The sequence below is a fragment of the Clytia hemisphaerica genome, unplaced genomic scaffold (genome assembly GCF_902728285.1).
Source record: "Clytia hemisphaerica strain Z4C2 unplaced genomic scaffold, Clytia hemisphaerica genome assembly, whole genome shotgun sequence".
In the NCBI taxonomy this organism is placed as follows: Eukaryota; Metazoa; Cnidaria; class Hydrozoa; order Leptothecata; family Clytiidae; genus Clytia; species Clytia hemisphaerica.
In genome coordinates this window covers 1303046-1323958 of record NW_027103417.1, presented here as the reverse complement: position 1 = coordinate 1323958, position 20913 = coordinate 1303046, and the positions used below count along the sequence as shown (strand labels likewise).

At 34.7% G+C, this 20913-nt stretch overlaps 2 protein-coding genes across 2 annotated transcripts; both read right to left on the bottom strand.

The window, feature by feature from the left end:
• Window positions 1–796: 796 nt before the first annotated feature.
• Window positions 797–12368, bottom strand: LOC136797711 (uncharacterized). Its single transcript, XM_067054295.1, has 4 exons — window positions 12196–12368; window positions 3090–3142; window positions 1770–2735; window positions 797–1388 (listed from the first exon to the last, which is right to left on the bottom strand). Exons 2-4 carry the CDS (start codon window positions 3090–3092, stop codon window positions 1116–1118), a joined length of 1242 nt encoding a protein of 413 aa, XP_066910396.1. The 5' UTR covers window positions 3093–3142; window positions 12196–12368; the 3' UTR covers window positions 797–1115.
• Window positions 12369–17220: 4852 nt separating this feature from the next.
• On the bottom strand, window positions 17221–19321 carry LOC136797709 (dual specificity tyrosine-phosphorylation-regulated kinase 2-like). The gene has a single exon (XM_067054292.1). The coding sequence runs from the start codon at window positions 19157–19159 to the stop codon at window positions 17366–17368; it is 1794 nt and encodes a 597-aa protein (XP_066910393.1). The 5' UTR covers window positions 19160–19321; the 3' UTR covers window positions 17221–17365.
• Between the last annotated feature and the right edge of the window lie 1592 nt (window positions 19322–20913).

Below are 20913 nucleotides of genomic sequence, written 5' to 3'. Positions count from 1 at the left end.
ATTTCGACCCCGTCTATCCCAGACTTTATTTGCATTACTGTTGGACGCCAGAAAATACCCTGGTGTTGGCTTATGCGATTTCTCCCCCTGACCCTCTCAAAACAAAACGTCATAAAATGAAATGGGGTTACAAAGATGACATTAATGTTGATTTCAAACAAGACAGTGCCAGGTATTATCTTGCCTTCCAGTAAGCATCAAAAAGCCGGTAATATACAGGGAATGAATTGAATCGGTGTTGCGAGAAGAGATGGTGGTTTATCTGTTTACGTGTTGGTAGAATATCTTGTAAGCCAGCTCTGCTATTACTGAGTTTATGTAATTGTACTTTTGAGGACGGTAGAGCGACTGGAGCGATTTGGAACCTGAAGTTTTGACCCGCATAATCGGGGACGGTAAAAGTGCTGATATACCATCGTCCTCAGTTGCTCAGGATCAGATTAGAACCTTACCGTCTCCGTCGCAGAAAACACACATATATAAACTCGGTATTGACACACAGAAGGCGGGAAGGTTGGTTTTGAAATCTTGGACCCCAGCCCCACTGAAAAATTTAGCGATAATTTCACCCCACTTGGAAATTGGTTTTGATTTTATCCCCACTCAAAATTCAATGTTAAAAATATTGTACTTCAAAACCATCCAAAATGGATTTTTTAGCCTTGGAGCAATTTAGAATTTCTATCCCCATTGGGATTACAATAGGAATTTTTATCCCCATTGAGGAAAACATTTCTGCTGGGGCTGTGAGAAAGGGGTGTGTAACACAATATCTTTGTTTAATTTTTTTTCTGGAATCGTCCAATATCTATTGCATCATTATTTAGCCCACAAACAATGTTGCCCATTACCAAGATTGCTTGTTAAATGCATTATAATATTATATATTGAATAAAAAAATGAAAATGCATCCCTCGAAATGAAAATGTTTCCTTTGATAATACCACACCTCCATGATTAACACTATCTGGATGATTTTTGTTGAATCATTTGTTTATTTCAGTGGTGCATTATCAAAAGCTGTAAAGCGCTTTTTTAGCCACATCCAGTCCAGTCTCTTTCATTTCTCAAAAGGCAAATACTTTTGCCATGAAGTCGAAAAAACTTTTCAATTTTCAGAGTTTCAATTTTTCCTGGAAACTTGCTGCAATAGGTACTTTAGATCCATGTAAAGCACGATTGATATCTAGTGTGTATGCTGCTTGAAGAAATCTTCGAAGTTGATTTTTCACTTCGGTTTGAGCTTCATGTGATTTGAAATGGTCAATAAAAAGTTCAAAGACTTCTTTAAATGGCTTCTTTGTATCTCTGTCTTCATCTAGATCCAAACCTCTGACTTGCTCCACTGTTTTAACCATCATCTGAAGCATTGCCAAAGCTGTCGGAATCTATCAAAGCAAAATTAAAAATTACGTTTAAGTAAGTAAGTTTGCAACCAGTTGAGGCGGACGATTCGGAGGCCAATCTTGTTCCCGGCGCATAATATCAGCCTTCTGCTGATAGTTACCGATGATAGCGGCAGGTAATAGGGTATTCTCTAGCGTCTATCAGTAGCATGAATAGAGCCTGGAATAAACGGGGACGAGGTTGCCAGGGGCTCCATTTTCTATGTCCACCCGAAGGGTGTCACTCTTCTTCCTGGATTTCTTACCTTTGACTTTGACTCTTTAGCTGCTGAACAAAGCCTAAATGTCTCCCCCCTCACAGGAAATACATAAATATCCACAACAATAGGGAGGAAAACTGCACAAAGAAAGAATAGAAAATACCTCTCCATTTTCATTGAAAGCGAAATCCAGATCCTCAATGACCGCTTCGTCCTCAGCCATTATTTCACGATTACAAAAAGAGCGTGTAAAACACAGACTTTTGATCAACTTATCACAATTGTTGCCATGGAAATATTTCTTCCTTTCAAGGGGATACCATTGAGACGTCAAAGCAACATTCTTAATGGTCAAAATGGCAGACTGACAGTGAGGATCTAAAGGATTGATAAAGAAAGAGCTGTTGAAACGATGCCGGTACCGAAATAAGGCGTATTTGATTTCACCGATTTCGTCATTGAAGCCCTCTATTGTACCAGCAATGAGTTGTTCATTCTTGATGACCGTCTTTGGATTCTGACATTGCACGTAGCTGATTAATGTATTTACTGGCTCAGGAATCTCCAGAAAAACCTCAATATCACAATGCTCATACTGCGGCCAATGTCGGCGTTTGAATAACTTGTATTTAACAAACTGGTTTGTTTTAGGATCTAAATAGATAGGACCACTTCTTTCAGAATTGATGTTTAGAGGACGTAGCTCTTGGTACGTTTGATTTGTGATCAAAACGCGACACGTCGTTCCATCCCCGTCATCCAGATACTCAATAATGTAGCAATTGAGATTCTTCAAGAACTCTAAATTGTTTGTATAGAAACGTATGTTCCCGTATTTTTCCATCACAATAGATGAATAGGTGTCAGGAGTGACCCACAATCCTTTACGTGAATACAAAGGGTGCGTTGTGGTGTGGCGGAATTTGGTTACGCATGAATAATCATTGATTCGGTGGTTTCGTAACTCACGCTGCATGAGAATATTTTCAGCATTTTCAAACGATGTCACATGACTTAATGTCTCGAATTGCATTGGTGTAGAAAATTCAGCATCATCCAACCATGTGTGATATGTTTGGTTACAATGCGGAACGATTATTGGTGAACGGTCAAACTGTTTCCAGTTGTTCTGTAAATTAGAGTAAAAATTGTGGCCAAGGTGAACTAACTTATGATTTAAATAAAATCCACTGAGAGTTGATCGCCATGGCCATAATTTCAAAACGAGGCAAGTGATGTTCGTGACGTAATTTATGAAAAGGTCTGTTCCAAATAGATCAAAGTTATATTTATCGAGTTTACCATTTGTTTGTCTGGCTCTCATCTTGTTCCCAAAGAAATAAAAAGCTTTTAATTTACAAATAAAACTGACTTTGGAGTCAAAACAATTTCTGTATTTTCAAGAGTGTCAAGAAGTAATATTGTTACACAGGGAAACAAATTGAAATAGTATTCAAAGTGAAAAAATAAGGTATGTAATTACCATTTTCTTTTTTCGTTCAAAATCCTATGGTTTGGTATGTTTGATTGCCAATCCTGAAAGCCAAATAACAATAAGTAAATCTATTAGTTGGATATTAGTTACAATGCTGGACAAAAGGTTGTAGACAAATGAAATTTCAGTGAAAAATGAGGAGAAATAGAGCAAAATGACTCTTCAATGTGTCTGAAAGGGGAGGGAAGTTAAGAAAAACACTCATTGCATTGCTTTTGAATTGCTTTTGAGGGAGCCACAAACAAAAAATCAGCGTTTTGATACTGGTGTAAGCCAGTTAATCAAGCCCTTGTGGTTAGCCCTTGTGGCTAGACTGCAGTGGGTGACTTTGTAAGACTTTGGAAAGCACCCATGTTTTTGATCGATATTGAAGTATTTTGCAAATAATGCAGAAGTCTACAAACCTTTTGTCCATGATTGTAGATTATACAAAAAAAAATTGGATGATTGCAAGACCCGGGGGGGGTACTTAGGCAAAATGGGTGCCGGGTATGTGCGAGCCATAAGGGTACCTTACCACAAAAATCAAAAATTTCTCTCCCAAAGGGCCACGATTTCCAAGAATTTTGACCAAAATTTGGTGAAAATCAAACCAAAATTTGGAAAAAATGGACCAAAATTTAGGAAAAAGTCTCTCAAAGGGTCCCAAAATCACCAAAATTTTGTCTCTCAAAGGGTCTATTTTCGATTTTCGGCTCGGACATACCCGTCACCTCGCAAACCTAGTACCCCCCCCCTGGGTTGCAAGAGTGAGGAGGTTTAAAGAGGAATCTTTAACCTTTCTCAAGCAAGCAGCATGTTGATTTAAGATAAATTACACCGTGTTTCGAATGACAGACTTAATCCAGCACTTTTTTGTTTTCTGCTTTATATCTCATTGTGTAAAGAACCTGGCAATTACTTACTATGCTCAAATAAAAATTAGCTGTGGCAGCAACTAAAAGTGGTCATTTTTATATTATTTCAGGTCATTTGATAAAGCTTGATCATTTTTCGACTTTAAAAATCAACCTTTCTGATGAAATGAGTACATGGGTTAAAAGTTAAAAATTTTAGTCAATATCTAAAGGAAAAAGAGAAAAAGAAACAGAGAAAACCAATTTGGGATGATGCAAGCATGTATAAGATTTCTCAACATCATTTCGTCTATCAGATGAAAATACTTAGCATTTCATGAATACTTTTACTGATCTTATCTTTAATGAAGATTGGCATTTTAAGAAAATAATAGAATCGTAGTCCCTGATCGTATTCTTCTGATTTTCGACCGCCGGAGGCGGTTTCTTTCATAGTGGTACGCTAATCTCGTTTTGCTTTGGCCCATTACTTTGTCCGAGACTTTGTCTACCATTTACTTTCGGTTTTTTTAACTAGATTACCCAGGTGTTTATTTTTTCCCCTGAATGTCTTTAATTCGGAATTGAATAATCGAGACATGAAAAATGACTATATTGTAATCTGTTTTCAATGAATAATCGAAAATGTACTGAAGATAAAATGTACTACCCTGAGTATCAGGTTAAGTTTTCAAAGAAAATAGTAACCTCTGAAGACAAATAATAGAAATTTTATCGCGCATGTGTCAATCTAATCACTGTAGAAAAAATCAAAGATGAAGAGCAAATATTACCATATTAATGTCTAGCAGACTGTATCAGTATGCAGTTTACTATTTACGAATTCCCCAGAAACCTCCAAGTGTAGTTGAAATGAGTTTATTTCGAAAGAAATCTTTTACATGATCCCCAAATGTATAACAGTAATTACTAAACTTTTGATTATGGAAATGTCACTTTAATTGAATCGAAATAATAGACAGACTTTATGTTATGATTCTCTATCACTGACTCTTTTTACAAAGCATTGATGACTTTTTGTAAGTTGTGTTTTTAACGACGGGAATAAAAATATCGACTATGACGCTCATCCAAGATCTTGGATGGTCGTCATGGTTACTTTTGTCTTCGCTGATTGTGCGATGAATAGAATCTCGATTCGTCGGCACAGCGTAAATATATGATTTTGAGCTGTGCTTTTCACGGTAAAAATGTACTGGAGATGAAATGTAGGCGTTAATAATGTGCGCGCGCTTTTTCGCGAGCGTGATGCGTAATGGAAGGCGGTCGCTTCAGTGTTGTTTACATCCACCCTGTGACCTAGTATTATCAATCTGCTGAGCCAGAGACATTTCCACCACTTTTTGATCTTTCTTTCTGATGAACGTGTGCGCCATTCATCAGAAAGGAGAACTAAAGGAAAATGGTTCGAGTTTTTTTGTATTGTATTGATATCTATGTCACCAAATCAAAAGTAAGAGCTTTACAACTATCCAACTATGAGCTCAGCCTATTAAAACCACTATGTGCTTCTACAATGACGGTTTTTTATAATTAAAAATAAATCAATTACGGTGTTTGCTATGCCCACATATACCTTGCTTTATTAACTTCTTAATAAAGTCAGTCTGGGTTGAGCCATCGATACTTTTTTAAATTGCTTTTACTTAATAAGCCTGTCCCATGCTGTGGCATGTAACTGATTTTCAATCACGTTCGAGGTAAATGTCGGTTACTAAACCTATTGCATAGATACCCTCGGGGCACTCGTTTCAAGAACGATCATACGTGTGGCCCAAAATTAGGCCTTTGAAATTTTTTTTTACAAAATTTGAGTGAATTTGAGCGAAAAATCGACCCTTACGGTTTATTCTCTTGAAAACTTTTAACCATTTTCAGGCAAGATATGGTCAGATTTTCGAAATTTTACACCCTTAGAATGCAATTCTTCTCATCTTTACTGATTTTGACCCTTACAGTGCAATTTGGGAAGCTTTGAAAATATACCCTTAAGGGCCGCACGTATGGTGCGTATGGCCATGGAGGTATAAAGAAATAGGAGATGTAAGCTATTGTAACCAAGCTCACCCTACGAATAAAAAAGTTACGATGTATGCATGCTCATAATTTCATATATCGTGCATTTTAATGAGGTCTTTTATCCATAGGTGAAATCTTATTGGCTCATGTAAGCTTTAAGAATTAGTTGAGACGAGATTTATTGTTTCTGACATCATGCAGTAGTAAGAAAATATTTTAACTAAAAAATACCTGTAAACTTGGCAATCCTTCATCAAATGATAAGATTTATCGATCAATGTTTTCTTTAAGGTGAACTCTATTGCTTGATACTTTCCTCTAAAATTCTCCGGCGACTTTAAATTTGAAATCGTGTGCGCTTATAAAGAACTTTTCATTTTCCGGCTTGAGAAAATATCTTTTCAAAACTAAATTTAGCGGATAACGAAATTGAACATAAACCTTTTTCATGGACGAAGTTTTATTTAATTTTAGTATATTAGAAGGCTAGAAATCTTCAATACTGATAGTAAAAATGTTAAGAGCAAACTCGAGTTCTACAGGGTGTCCCTAATTAAAGTATCGAATTTGAACATGCGATTGAGTAGAAAAGTTTGTGTGTGTTATCGCTAAAATATAAGAACGTTCTCCATCACACAGGCTTATTACAAAAGGTAGTTACAACGTATAAATTAATTGTAATGACAAAGAAAAAAGAGGGAGAGCTTAAAATACAATTTTGTGAACACGCACATAAAACTTTCTACTCATAGTTGTGTTTCGACTCGATACTTTAATTAGGGACACTCTGTACTAAAAAGTCTAATTTCGTCGGGCGAGATTAGAATTTCTTTTGATACATTTCACAAAAGAAATCAAAAGACTTTAACGACCAATTACCGCGACAAATTATACTCCTGTTTTTCTTTATACCTCAATGGTATGGCATTCACCTTGAGTGCCCCCTCCCCAGTTGAATACCTACCTTATGGGCCCTTTTTACGTCGGCCCTTTTTGGGCTTGTGGCGTAATAAGAGCCGGTGTTAAAAGGGTCGGCGTGAAAAGGGCCAAAATTTGACAATTTTTACCTATAAAAGCGGCGTTAATTTTTAGTTTTGGCATTATTTACGGTCCTAATTGCCCAAAATTAGGCTGTGGCAGAATAAAGGCCGGCGTAAAAGGCGCCGGCGTTAAATTAGGGCCGGCGTTAAATTAGGGCTGGCGTAAAAAGGGCTGATAAGGTATACGCTATACAGTCATGACAAGTATACGCGTTTCTTTTATGGGAACAAAGCATAAAAGAACGTAGAGTTTCTAGAGGAAGAATTCAAGTACATTCTAGGAGTACATTCGGCTTGACTTGACTGCCAAATTTTCAAAATGTTGGCAGTTTTTCCAAGGTTTTCAGAATTTTATGTTCTTGTTTTCATTTTATCCATGAATTCGAGCTTTTTATGTTTTTAATTATTTTCTATTTCGCATATTTGTCTAGATGCAATTTTTTGCTTCCTTCTTTTAGGAGATTTTATAGATTAAATTCTACTTATATTTTTTCGCCAACCCAGTTTTTTGGGTTTTTTGTCCGCCCGTCAAACAGTAAGTTATATCTTGGCCTTGCCTCGGTACGTTATCTTTTCAAATCATCTCAAGCATTATATGATCACTTTTCCCAAATTTAATTTTCCTGAAAATGTTGGTCTTTGCATTCATAATTTATGCAAACTGAAGCATTGCATGTATCTGTTGATGTAACGCATAGCAACTATACCAACATAACTTTGAACTATCCGTAAAATGTTTTTTTTTCGTCACTATTTACAATTTTTTGAAACTAGAAGCGGAAAAAGTTTTAATTTCTTTGTTTGTGTAATTTTGTAGTTTGGACTAACATAGATCACGTTAAAATTAACATGTATGAAATACCATTGAAAGCATAAGCCCCCCGGGAGCAAAAGACAGAGTTCCTTAAAAACGAAATCTTGCAGGAGCGCGTCGTAGGGGCTATGTATCATAATTTCTGCTGAAAGGATGCTGACATACACAAGTTCATAGGCATCGCATGAATAGGACCCAGAAAATCTCCAAAAAAGTCCCTTTAATATACCCATAGTGTCTTGAACTTGGAGAGGTATTTTCCTTTTATACTGTTAAAAATACAGTTTGTATTATGTCAGTCGTTGTTATGGAAACCTGATACAATAAATAAAAATGGTAGATGTGCGTAGTATAGTTGGAACATGATTATTCATTCTACATAACGAAATACAATTAGATTTTTGTTTATTTTAATGAAAAATTTCATAGCCTGCTCAGAAACCCATACAGCTATAACACCCTTATTTCTTATTATCAAATCGGGGGTTTGGTAACCCGAGACAAAAATTGTCACCATTATGTCAGTATTTTTGTAAGATTTCCTAAAAAAACTAGGTTCATTTAACTTGTTCTTAACATTTTTTTAAACATTATTTCCTTGATTTCCAAAAATATTGGTTTTTCTTACAAGAAAAGTGTTATATAATGTATATGCTGTGTGTATAAAAAACTTATGCATTTTGACTTTATGTTCTTATATAGTTTGTTCTTATAAAAAGTGTGATAGTATGCACTTTTGTAGAAATATTAAACATTGTTCAATCGTCATCTAATTTTCGAGTTGTAAATAATTAAACTTCAATGATTGGAAAAAATTGGGGAAACAATACGTGCCATTGTCTTGTCGTTATCCTCATGCCAAATTAAAAATAATTGATACTTAATTTCTAACCACATGGAAATTGATGACAAAATTGCTTTGTTTTTTCTTTTCTATTACATTTGATTTCTAAACTTATGTGTTCCTCATCTTCGCCCCAAATCGGTGCCAGCCTCCCTGGTTCAGTATTGCAAACGGCTGACTATAGTTGAATACGGCGAAAAAACCTGCCACGATATTTTCATATCGCGGTTGATATTCACAAGATTTAATGATGAAATCAATTATCTTTTTTCTACACATATGTCCATTATAGTAATTTTCAGACGTGAAAAATCTCATATCTAATTTTGTTAGATTTTTTCAAATTTCATGAATAGAAGTCGTTTTTGATAGAGAAATCTATAAAATGTGCGATAAATCTAGCCCATGCGTAAATCGATTCTTTCTGGTTGCTATGAGGAACGAAACATAACAAACTGATGCGAATCATATGCGAATTCACGTGGTCTATAATCTATATATGAGTACACGTTTTTTCAATGAGAACAAACTATATAAGAACAAGTTAAGAAGATTCTAAGGCTTTTGCGAACTCTAAAACACCTTCAGGTGACATATCTTATGAAAATAAACAAAAATACTCAAAAGCTGGCGAAAATGAGAACATGTTAAGAACATTTTTAAGCATAAAACATAAAAAGAATACATACCAAGGCTTAAGAATTTTTTGATGTTCTTATTAAAAAAACGTGTAGCAGATAAAGATTTATTGATCGATATTTTTCATAGGTTCTTCCGTTTGTGAAAAGAGAGACGAGACTCTGATAAAAATTTTCCATCTTTAAATTCAAATCCTTGCTAGGTCAAATTAAGGGGGTCCAAAATACGATGGCATAGAAATCTAGAATCTATGTTTTAATCACTAATGGTTTAGGGGTTACACCTCACAGGGGTTACATCCAAGTCTTTGGATGTTCTTTACTTTTTGAGAAGCCTAAAAATGTTCTTAAGATGTTCTTAATTTTATCATTTTGTGAATATTTTTGTGCAATTTCCTAAGAAATCGGGTGTCCATCAAGCCTAAAAATGTTCTGAACTTGTTCTTAATATTTTGGCCATCGAAGCCTTATGCTCTTATTTAGTTTTTTCTTATAAAAAATTGTACTGGCTCCGAAATATTTTTTCCTAAAATAAAGGCATCTTGGTACAGGTGACAAAGTAGTTTCACAGTTAAATGTGTAGCGAATGCTGGAAATTGATTTTTAAATGAGATTCTAACATCACCCTTTATCACACTGCCACGCTAACTCTATATGCTTTCATCCCAATAACAAAATTTAAAACACGCCTGTGTCAGGCCCACTGGGACCCAGCTGGAAAATTTGGCAAACTTTTCGTCCACGTTGGGTAAGATGCCCTAAAATTTTAGCCCCACTGAGGAATTCGTAAATAGTAAACTGCTCACTGATACAGTCTGCTAGACATTAATAAGGTAATATTTGCTCTTCATCTTTGATTCTTTCTACAGTGATTAGATTGACACATGCGCGATAAAATTTCTATTATTGGTCTTCAGAGGTTTAATATATTCTTTACTAATAAATTCCAACTTTCATAAAAATAGCTATTTACCACAATTTACATAATGGATAATCAGTGATTTCACCGGGGCTGCGAGACAGGGGTATTTTAGACATTATCTTTCGCCAATTCACGAATCACGCAAAGATCACGAATTCTGAATTGTGCCACGTAAACCGGGAGGTGTCCGAAAAAAAATGTACAATGTGTATCCATTTCTTAAGTTAATTTATTGATTATGGATAAGGAAAATGAAGATAACCGTTTGATGTCTAATTTAGCATGCGAGCATACATAATCTTTTATAAGAAAATCCAAAATTTTTGAAGCCTTCATCTGATGTTCTTAACATGTTCTTATTTTCACCATTTCAGGGCAATTTTTGCCTATTTTCCTAAGAAATCGGGGGTTTTAGTGTCTGCAAAGCCGTAAAATGTTCTTAACTTGTTCTTAAAAATTTGGCCATCGAAGCTTTGTGTTCTTGTATATTTTTTTTCTCATAAAAAACGTAAAAAGGTGTAACCGTTTGTTGTCTATTTAGCATACGAGCATACTGTAAATCATTTTTTAGAACAAGAGGGGAAGGGTGTGTTGGCTATGAGTAGACAGGACCAGCAAATCACAGCTGAGTCATATCAGCATGAATGAGCAATCTTTCATTTCCCATTTCATGCGTCATCAGTGATTGAATGATTGAACAAAATTAATAGTTACAATAAAAAAGACAAGAGAGGTAAGGAGAGTAATCTTGACACAAATAAAGCAACACTGCTTGCATACATCTCAAGAAAATCCTTTATTAAAAAGCATGCATATGCTTAGTTTTGAAAGATTTTTCAGTAATATCAAAATAATTAATATCATAGTTGGATGACAGCCCCCACTCCAGCGGTTTGCGTGAATGGGCTTTTTCGGTTGCGTGAATGCCTGAAAATTAAAAAAAGGCTTTTACGTGAACAACAATTGCGTGAATTGCGAAAATAGATTTGCGTGATTGCGTGAACTGAAGGTCTGCAGGCGCTGGGGGCCTCATGACATACTGTTTATTTGTTGTCTGGGGCTCTGGGCTACTCTTATATTGAAGCTAAAGCAGATAACACGACAAGAAATATACCACAACGTAGAAAACCTCCTGGAACTCAAGCTCGTTCCCAGTTCCCTACGTTTAAGGTCTCTTTGAGTTGAATTGGGCTATATGGAATCCTGGACCTCGAAGATGAAGAAATCATATCAAATACATTTTGTTTTGTTTATAAGCATAACGCTTATGAGCATATGAAGGCTCAGATTCGCAGAATTGCTATGCATAACATAAGCATATATCTCAGCCTGAAATATTTTTCAAGTTGTCAGCATTTTTTATCTGTTTAATAGGGTTTGGTAGATGTCAAGTAAAAAAAGACATTCCACGGCTAGCTACATTCCACTGCTCCCAAAATCTGAACAAATTTTATAAAATTTCTGAAATTTGACTGAAAACTTGGCTCGGGGTGAATCATAAGTATGACTCATAAGCATATAGTAAGTATAAGCTATATTGTCTGAATACTTTGAGAGCTTAAGCATACACAAGCCTGACCAAGGGGCAGACAATTGCTTATAAAAAAACATATATTAGATTACCATAAATTTGATACCAAAACCGTCTGATGAGAGTCTGTTTTTTATCCGCATCTTATTACCAATTGAAATATTTATCTTGGATTTCAATTTTATTTGCGAAATCTGATTGATATACAAATTATTTTACGCAAGTTGATCGGTTGCGACTGTACCCAACACTCGACCAAAAATTATTGCTGTACTTTTTATAAAACCCTTACCTTAAAGTAATCCTGGTTACAATGTTCATCCCCCTAATCTTTTCACACGAAACAAAAGAAAAAGCAAGATCCAGGGTCCTTACAGTAAATGAAATAATGGATCCCTTTGATAGGTAAAAAAAGAAAATATAACTTACCTGTCAAGAGTGTTACTAAAATGCCAAATTTATTACTTTGTAGGCCTACAATCCCCTACAATCGAAAATAAAAAAGATCTTCTCCAAAATTTTAATTTCAAATCAAGGCTAATTTTCATAATACCAACCATCAGGAAATTGTTTTTCAACAAATCTGTTTTTCAAAATGAATGAAACAGCTTTATGCTACTTTTGATTTACGAGTGCATTGGGAAGCATTGAATTCAAACTATATCGTTGATTTGAATGTTTGAATAGTGTAGAAATACTGATCTTCTAAAAAATGTATGAAACTTGGCATTGATTCGTAGAGCTACTATTGATGAATTGATGGAAATTTGTTCCTTACACTCTAGGTGGTTCATTTTCCTGTCTGAAAGGCCTTTTGATTTTTTTTTTACCATGGGCAGATATGTTCTGGTTTCTACATAGAAACACCCTTGTATCACAGATCTGCTGGGACCCCAGCCCCCCCTGGAAGATCTGGCAAAAAATTTCGCCCCGGTAGGAAAATATCCTGGAATTTTAGCCCCACTGGGAAATTGACTTACATTTCATCCCCACTCGAAATTAAATGTTGAAAAATTTTTTGGACCAAACCATCCCCAATGGGTTTTTTAACCTTTGCACAATAAGATTTCTATCCCCATATTGGGATTTTAATAGGAATTTTTATCCCCGATTTATCCCCACTGAGGAAAAAAGTTCCACCGGGGCTGTGAGACAGGGGTGTATAGAATAAGGCTCATTTGCGCAAATTTAACGAAAGACCACCCACCTTTATCGTTAAAGATATTCATCATACTTGGAAAATTATCTCTTTTTTTAATTATTTTTTTCACACTTTATATAAAAAAGCTAAAATTACGAGAATCGTTCCTAAATGGTAGAGCTCAAATATTATAATTTAAATCCAGCCCCCAGATCGGATCCCTTCCCCACTGACAAATCGTCCCCGTTGAGAAAAAGACCACGAGGTTTCATCCCATTGCAAATCCACTAAACTCTCATCTCGAATGAGAAAGTCAAAAAATCCCCTATTTCATTTCATACCTTTTGAAAATAAAGTTTAGAAATTCCACCGGTGATTTTAGTTCTTTTCTTTTAAATCCTCAACCCGAGGTATGACTATGAGGAAAACTGATTTAAAGTGAGATATTTCTAAATTAGTAGTGTGAGCATGGTGTGAGGGTGAGAATTATAGCTACTTGCGTAAAAGTGCTTGGACTAAAAAATTAAAATTAACAGTAGCGTAGACAGGTGGGGCACAAAATTTGTGTAAGAGAGCAGATTTTTACGGCGCAGTAATTATCTATATAAAAAAAAATCTGCACTCCTACACACATTTTGCGCCCTTCTTGCCTACGCTTTTGAATTAGGATTCATTGCTTCTCAATCAAAACCGTGAGCTAGCCATACTGGTCTCCCACAGCTCCCAAGTTACTTTTTTTTCTCTATGTGGATTAGTTTCTAAGAGACACCCTGTGGGTTTTGAGTAGGTCATTCATTGATCAGATAAAATATCTGAGCCATTCAAATAAATACTCATTTAAGGAAAATAAGAGGAATATCACGTAACTCCTTTGATCTAACTATGAACGGAAGATATCTAAGATATATTGCAACATAGTTTACACAATGAGAATTTTAATTTGACACATAGGTCAATTAATAATGGGCACATTGTCAAAGACGTATACAAAAGGCCAATGATTGAGACTCTTCAAGAATTAATATTCATCACTGGCCATCATGTTGCTCTTTCCTTTTGAAACATGTTTTACCCTTAGCTTTGTATATCCATTTGAATTAAATTAAACCCTGTTCTCTATTTATTTAACCACTGATTATTAATTTACTCCTGAAAATTTTCACAGCTTTTTACAACCCCCGGAAAATAGGTATCCTTCACCCCATTATTTTTTTTCTTTATGGCAGAGCTCATTCCAAAGCTTTAGCCTTGAAAATATTTTAATGCTTGAGATAAAACTGTCAAGAGAGTCCCAGTAAAACCAACCCAATGGAAACAGCGAATGAAAGTTCTCATTAAAGAATATCAAAACCAAAGCAAAATTTTCGTGAGGGGGAGCCGGAAATAAGCCTGTCACTTCCTGTCATTTTAAAAAGAAGTCATCTTTCACTGGCTGTGTTGTTCAATGGAGAATCAAAATTATCATTTCATTCAATATTTCTATTTTAGGCTAGGGTTTTCTAAGTTTAGAAAAAATTGTGTTTGTTGCTTTTTAATTAGAAAGTTTGTTCATTCATCACAACTAAGTAGGGATTTCCCCCTCGAGGAGTATGTTATTTTAGAAGATTGTTCCGAAATTAGTTTAAATCTGTTGTGATAATGAAGGGATCGGAGGGAAGAAATCTCAGCAATCATTGACGAGACACTTTGAAAAAAGATTTAACCTGTTACAGTTAAATATTAAGTGAGGTCATTCAACACTGGTCCAAAAAGATGACCTCGAGTTGTTCTTTATCTCTGGTCGAGGTTTAATTGATTCTGCTTTACAGACACGAAATCTAAAATGAAACAAAAACACGTTTCCAATTCAAAGTTACAAAGTATTTAGCTAAATGATGAACTGAGAAGAGATAAAGTTTGAAATTATATTGGTATATTGGTATTTTGGTTTGGTTCTGCAAAAGCAATCAAAATATTGAATAAATTTTTGTTCATTCTTCGAAGAAATTTTTTTTTACAAGTTGATCGAAAAGTTATTTTCATAAAAGTCTTATATAACTAATTAAGATCAGATTTTCAAAATGAAAATTATGAGATTTTTTCACAAAAAAAATTCTCTCAAAACCTTTCACGGCCAAAAAAGTAAAGAGTAGAAAATTGACCGAGAGACAAAAATATTTCGACTTTTTGAGTCATATTATATACATATAATATTTAAGAGAGAAAATTATTCCATATCTCTTGCAAAAAACTAATTTACATGTTATCTTTTTGCCTTGCATTCACTATAATATAATAATATAGTATATATACATTAAAACTTCTAAAATAATTAAGAAGTCTATTTATGACTTAAAAAAAGCTTTCATTGATTGAAATAAAAAAGTCTTAGAGATTATTTCAACCCTTTTGTTAACTTATTTAAAAAAAGTCTGACAAATTGCAGGTTGAGACACTTTTACATAAGCAGACACATAACATATTTTCCCCTTCTCTCAATTTGTGAGAAACAACTTTTAATGTGTAAAATGAGAAAAATTTTCAAAGCTCATCAATGTACAGTAATAAAAAACAGTTTTGAAATTGTTGAGAAATTAGGAGGAAAGAAAAAAATTACAAGGGGTTAAACACATTCCAAAAACAAGAGATTATTATTGTTGAAGTTTACTAATTCTAGAGCATTTAGAGGTCAATTTGAACATTTCATTACAATAATAAGCTGACCTTAACGACAAGAGATTAATGTCATAAGTACAGTTCAATCTATTAATCATTGTCAATACCTAGCGCTCTGTCAAAATAATACCTTTGATTATTGATCTGTTTTCTTTAAATAGAGAAAGAATATAGCTTTTGGAAATGTGTTAAAAGCCCCCTTTTTGAAAAAGGCAAACTTGAAGTTCTATAAAATGTTACAATATATACTTCCAAATAAAAAATAGTATGACATGAAATATTACTTTCTTTTTTATAAGAAAACTTTCAAATACGAATTCAAGCACATGCAAACAGAATTTCATGAAAGTTTTCTTATAAAGATATTTATGCGGGCCCAAAATTTATCCAATATTAAACAAATTCTAAAAATACTTCCCAGGGTTGATGAAAAAATTGTTATAATACACACTGAGGTCTGAATTTGGTGAAAGGTTATGGAACCAGACAAATGAGAAAAACCAATAAAATAACAAACTCGAAGGGTAAAATACTCATTTTGCTTTGAAGAAGATCAATTTTAAAAAGTTCTTTTGCTTAATTATTAATTTGAAAAGAAAAATGTTCTTTGAAAAAGAAAATAAAAGATGTTGGGGGTCAAAAGAAAACTTTATATTTTAATATGGTACCTGAATTGGAAAAAATAAGTTTTTTTTCCATGTTGAAGTTTTATTTTTGTAGCAGATGTTTGGCGCACAAAACAAAGAAAACTCTTCTTTCCAAAACATTGATTATCTTACAGAGAGACTAATTCCTTTATATCTCTTCCTTTTTTGATATAGAAAATGAATGTAGAAAATGAAAAGGAAAAAACACCCCCAGAAGGATGAAGAGGGGTAAAATCCATAAAAATTAAGAAGGATGATAAAAAACAGAAACTATGATAAAAATGTAGACCAGTAAATATTTAAAGAGACCTTATTTAAAAGCTGTGTGTACAATTTTTTCAAAAACCCCAATTTTCAAAGGTATTAATTCAAAAGACCTTCGGAAGTAAGAACAATCAGCATAGCTGAATGAGATTAATTTCTTGAGAATAGAGGAAAATAAAAAAAACTCAAAATCTATCTAGTTGTATTACATTGTATTCAGCTTACACCTGCTTTCATTTCACAGAAAGTCTCAAAAGAAAATTCACTAGATTGGACTTTGAGCTTCATAACTACTGGATGTCATAAGACAAATGAATACCTGAACTTCTTTAAAAATGTGATTTATTACAGAATGAATGCATTAGATTTAAGTAGCAGCATATTAAAGATTTATGAAAGTTGAATAAGCTATTCTTTTTGATAAATCTTTATATAATACAACAAGCATTTATTCAAATCGTTGCAAAATCTGAAGATTTGAATTAAAAAATCTTGAAAATCTTGAAAAAAGTTTAAACAAATCTGGGTAATTCTGAAATCACCCCAAAGTCAGACATTTACATTTGCTTTCGAAACAGCAAGAAACAATATTATTTTCCTTATTAAAATGATTGCATAATCACCTCTCCTACCACTATTATTTTGTAATCTCATTCATCATGCATAATTGCTTTTTATCTAAATGCCGAGAGAAGTCTTTTAGAAAAAGCTTTAAGAAAGAACAAGCAAAATCTACCAGATGAGTAATAAGCTGAAAAATTATAAAACTGAAAATTTAAAGTATGTATGTGAGTTGTTCAAGCATAAATATATATAGGTATCTGTAAAATATCATATTTGCCAAGTTAAAAATTTAAATCTCTTACGGCATTTCAAAGCCATTAATATCCCCTCATCTCCCAACAATTTTTGGTAAAATAGTTCTTGGATTCAAATCTGCATTTTGATCATTAATTGAAATGTTTTCGGCTGTTCTCCTGCGATGTTTAGATGATGGGGGATGTGTTGGCGGTAATTTATTAACAGTTATTGTTGCAGAATTCTGTCTGTTGTGCTTATTTTTCTCACTAATATGGTGATTTGTAACAGCGTTAGGATCAACAGGAGCCCTTGGTAGTCTCCTTCGTAACCATGGATGTCTGAGTGCTTGAGCTGGTTTCATTCGTTGGGAGGGATCCCACTCAAGACACTTTTTAAGAAAGTCAATAAATAAGGGATCATCGCATCCTTTCAAAGCTGTAATAAAGTCTTTTGAAGAAGGTGGTCCTCTGTTTTTTCCAGATTTTGACCTTCCCCCATATAGCACTGTGCTTCCATCAGGCATGGTATTAACACTACAGTATCTAGGGTATCCTTTAGAACTGATAAAGTTTTTAGCACGTTTTGAAGCTGTCAATAGCTTTTCTGGTGGCATTCCAAGTAATTCAATGACACAAGCTAATTGATCACTTTCGTCTTCACCAGGGAACAATGGATAACCTGTTAAAAGTTCTGCTAAGATACAACCAAAACTCCACATATCAATCTCCATACCATACTTTGCACCAAGAACAACTTCTGGAGCACGATAAAAACGAGACTGGATATAAGTGTAAATGCGCTGGTGTTCATAACAACTAGACCCAAAGTCAATAACCTTTATACCACTTCGACCCTGTTGTTTTAGCAAAACATTCTCTGGTTTCAAATCACAATGGATAATTCGGTTACGATGCAGAGCTTCCAAACATTGAAGCATAGAATGTGCAAATTTTCGCACAAGTTGCAAAGAAAAGCCCTGAAACTTATTCTTCTTTATCAGCTCATAGAGATTGATGCTTAATAACTCAAATGTGATACAAGTGTGATTACGAAAGGTGAAGTGCTCTAACATATGTATGGTATTAAAGTTATTTTCCTTGTCTTGTTTACGTAAATGTTCTAAGATTCTAATTTCTTCAGCAGCTTGCCGGTGAAAACGTTTCTCATTACGAATAATTTTCAGCGCAACTTGGGATTGAGTTTTGTGGTCAAAAGCCTTGATTACAGAACCAAAACTACCTTTTCCGATTACTTTCAAAACCTCATATCTATATTGAATATGATCATGAGGGACCAACATGTAGGATCCTTGATCATCATCATATCCATTGTTATTTGCACCTCCAACTGCACCCTGTCTCTTCTTTGCATTGGGTCCAACAAAGTAAACTTGAGGGAAATTAAAGACTTCATGATGTTCAAATGAAGATAGCTTGTGCATGTACAGCTGCATTGCTCTCTCTGGAGTTAAAGGTTGCCCTTTACTCCTTGATGAGTCGTTTGACATGCTTGACTGTCGATCTGCTGAACTTGTATCCCTGTGATTACTTGTATTGTTATTGTTGTTATTAGTGACACTGCCGCTGTTATTGTTGATATTATTTGAAACTGTTGGTAAGGGTCTTTTTTCTGATTTACCTTTGTTCGCAGTACCATCTTCATCGTAAAGTTGTTGAACTTGAACAGAACCCAAGTGAGGTAGTGAATGTCCGATCGAGTCTTGATTCAATCTGGTCATGGAACCCTTCGTAGATGCTTTCAATGGAGGCAGGACTTCGCCGTGACCTCTCATGCTGTCTGAATGGTGGTGAATCGTATCTTTGGCACCAGTCATTAAAGGATCATTCGACATAAAAAACAAATTAGACCTGGTAGCTGTTAACATAATAAAACGTACGTTCCATCTGTTCTATGAAGTACTTCTCAGAGTAAGAATCTCGTATCCTGTACTTAGAAACTTGATTTATTTTTCCACAACAAACACCTTTCTCTCTGGATGACAACCGATTCATACGAAGGCTTCTTTTCAATATTTGTTCCTTCAGTTACTTGGCTAAAAATCGACCAATCACAGAGTTTCCTTATCAAGGAGAACAATAGCGAATACGGGTTTCCTTAGAAACATAACAAAGTTTAATGACGTCAGTAATAAATTACATCTGCATAATTATGCATAATTTATTCGAAACTTGTCGAATACAAAATGGTAGCCAAAGCTGTTGAGCTACAAAGAAAATGGAATCCGAAAAAAGTGAACGTGCTTTTCTTCCGCAAGCAAAACAACACGTTCGTACTACTAAAACCCAGAAACACTAAAATATCAAATGTGAATGAAACAATGAAAGGTATTAAGTCTTCTGAATTTCATGGGCCATAGAATAGCTAACATATCCCATCAAGCAATTACAGTCAGGAACAGTCGCCTTATTAGGAGACGCCTCCTGATTAGTAGGAGACCCGTCTCCTAATCCAGACCCGATCAATCGAACTTGTCGAACCAATCGAACAATCGAACTAATCGAACTCCATCGAACGATTAAAGTTCGATTAAAAAAATTAATCGAACCTAATCGAACACTCACAATTTTTGAAGCAATAGCAGTTCGATTAGTTCGGTCAGTAAAAAGTTCGATTAGTTCGATGATATTAAATCCTCATATCTTCCCTCGCTTGCAAAAACTTTGTCCTGGCACGCGATTGCCATTTCGACAGATCCCGGACTTTACCGCTTGACGTTTATTGTACCCGGATATTTGTCTATCAGGAAAAGTGTGTAATCCGTTATCGGAAGTAATTTCTCGATTTACATTCCGAATTTGGCTTTGAAAAGAAGATAATATACGGTGGCGGGGCAGCACAAAACTTGTCGAACAAAATTGGTTTATCGAACTGATCGAACCAAAACCCATTGATCGAACTTAATCGAACACTCACAATCTTTTAAAAAATCTTAGAGTTCGATTAATTTTTTTAATCGAACTTTAATCGTTCGATGGAGTTCGATGGAGTTCGATTGTTCGATTGGTTCGACAAGTTCGATTGATCGGGTCTGGCCTAATCAGGAGGTTCACGTCTCCTAATCAGGAGACGGGTGTAATTATCTCGTGAACGAGCAAACTGCGCATGATTTGATTGCTCCCAATGGAAAGAGTACAAAAAATTGATTCCATATGGTGATTTTCAGAAAAATCCACCGGTGGAATCAATCACAACACAATTCTAATTATCCATAAGAACCAATCAGAAGTAAGAATCTGTCTTCTGAACAAAAGCGTCTCAAAAAAAAAAATGGCGGACATGAAAAAAATCAAGAGGGGCTTCCTTGTAGTGCTTTATATTAGGATTGTGATCGATTGCACCGAGAAATTTTGATAATTTTTTTAAAACTTTACCAATTCGAGGCTGCTCTTTCCATTAAAACTAGTTTCAAAATGCGCGGAAAAGCCTAAAGCCCTTAAAATTGAGATAAAAGTTTTATGTCTCCTAATTAGGAGACGGGTCTCCTATCAAGCGACCCCAAGCGACCTACATGTCTCCTAATCAGGAGACGTCTCCTAATCAGGAGGCGTCTCCTAATAAGGCGACTGTTCCTGACTGACTTAAGACAAGGATTCATTTTGAACTGATTTTTCGTTTCTT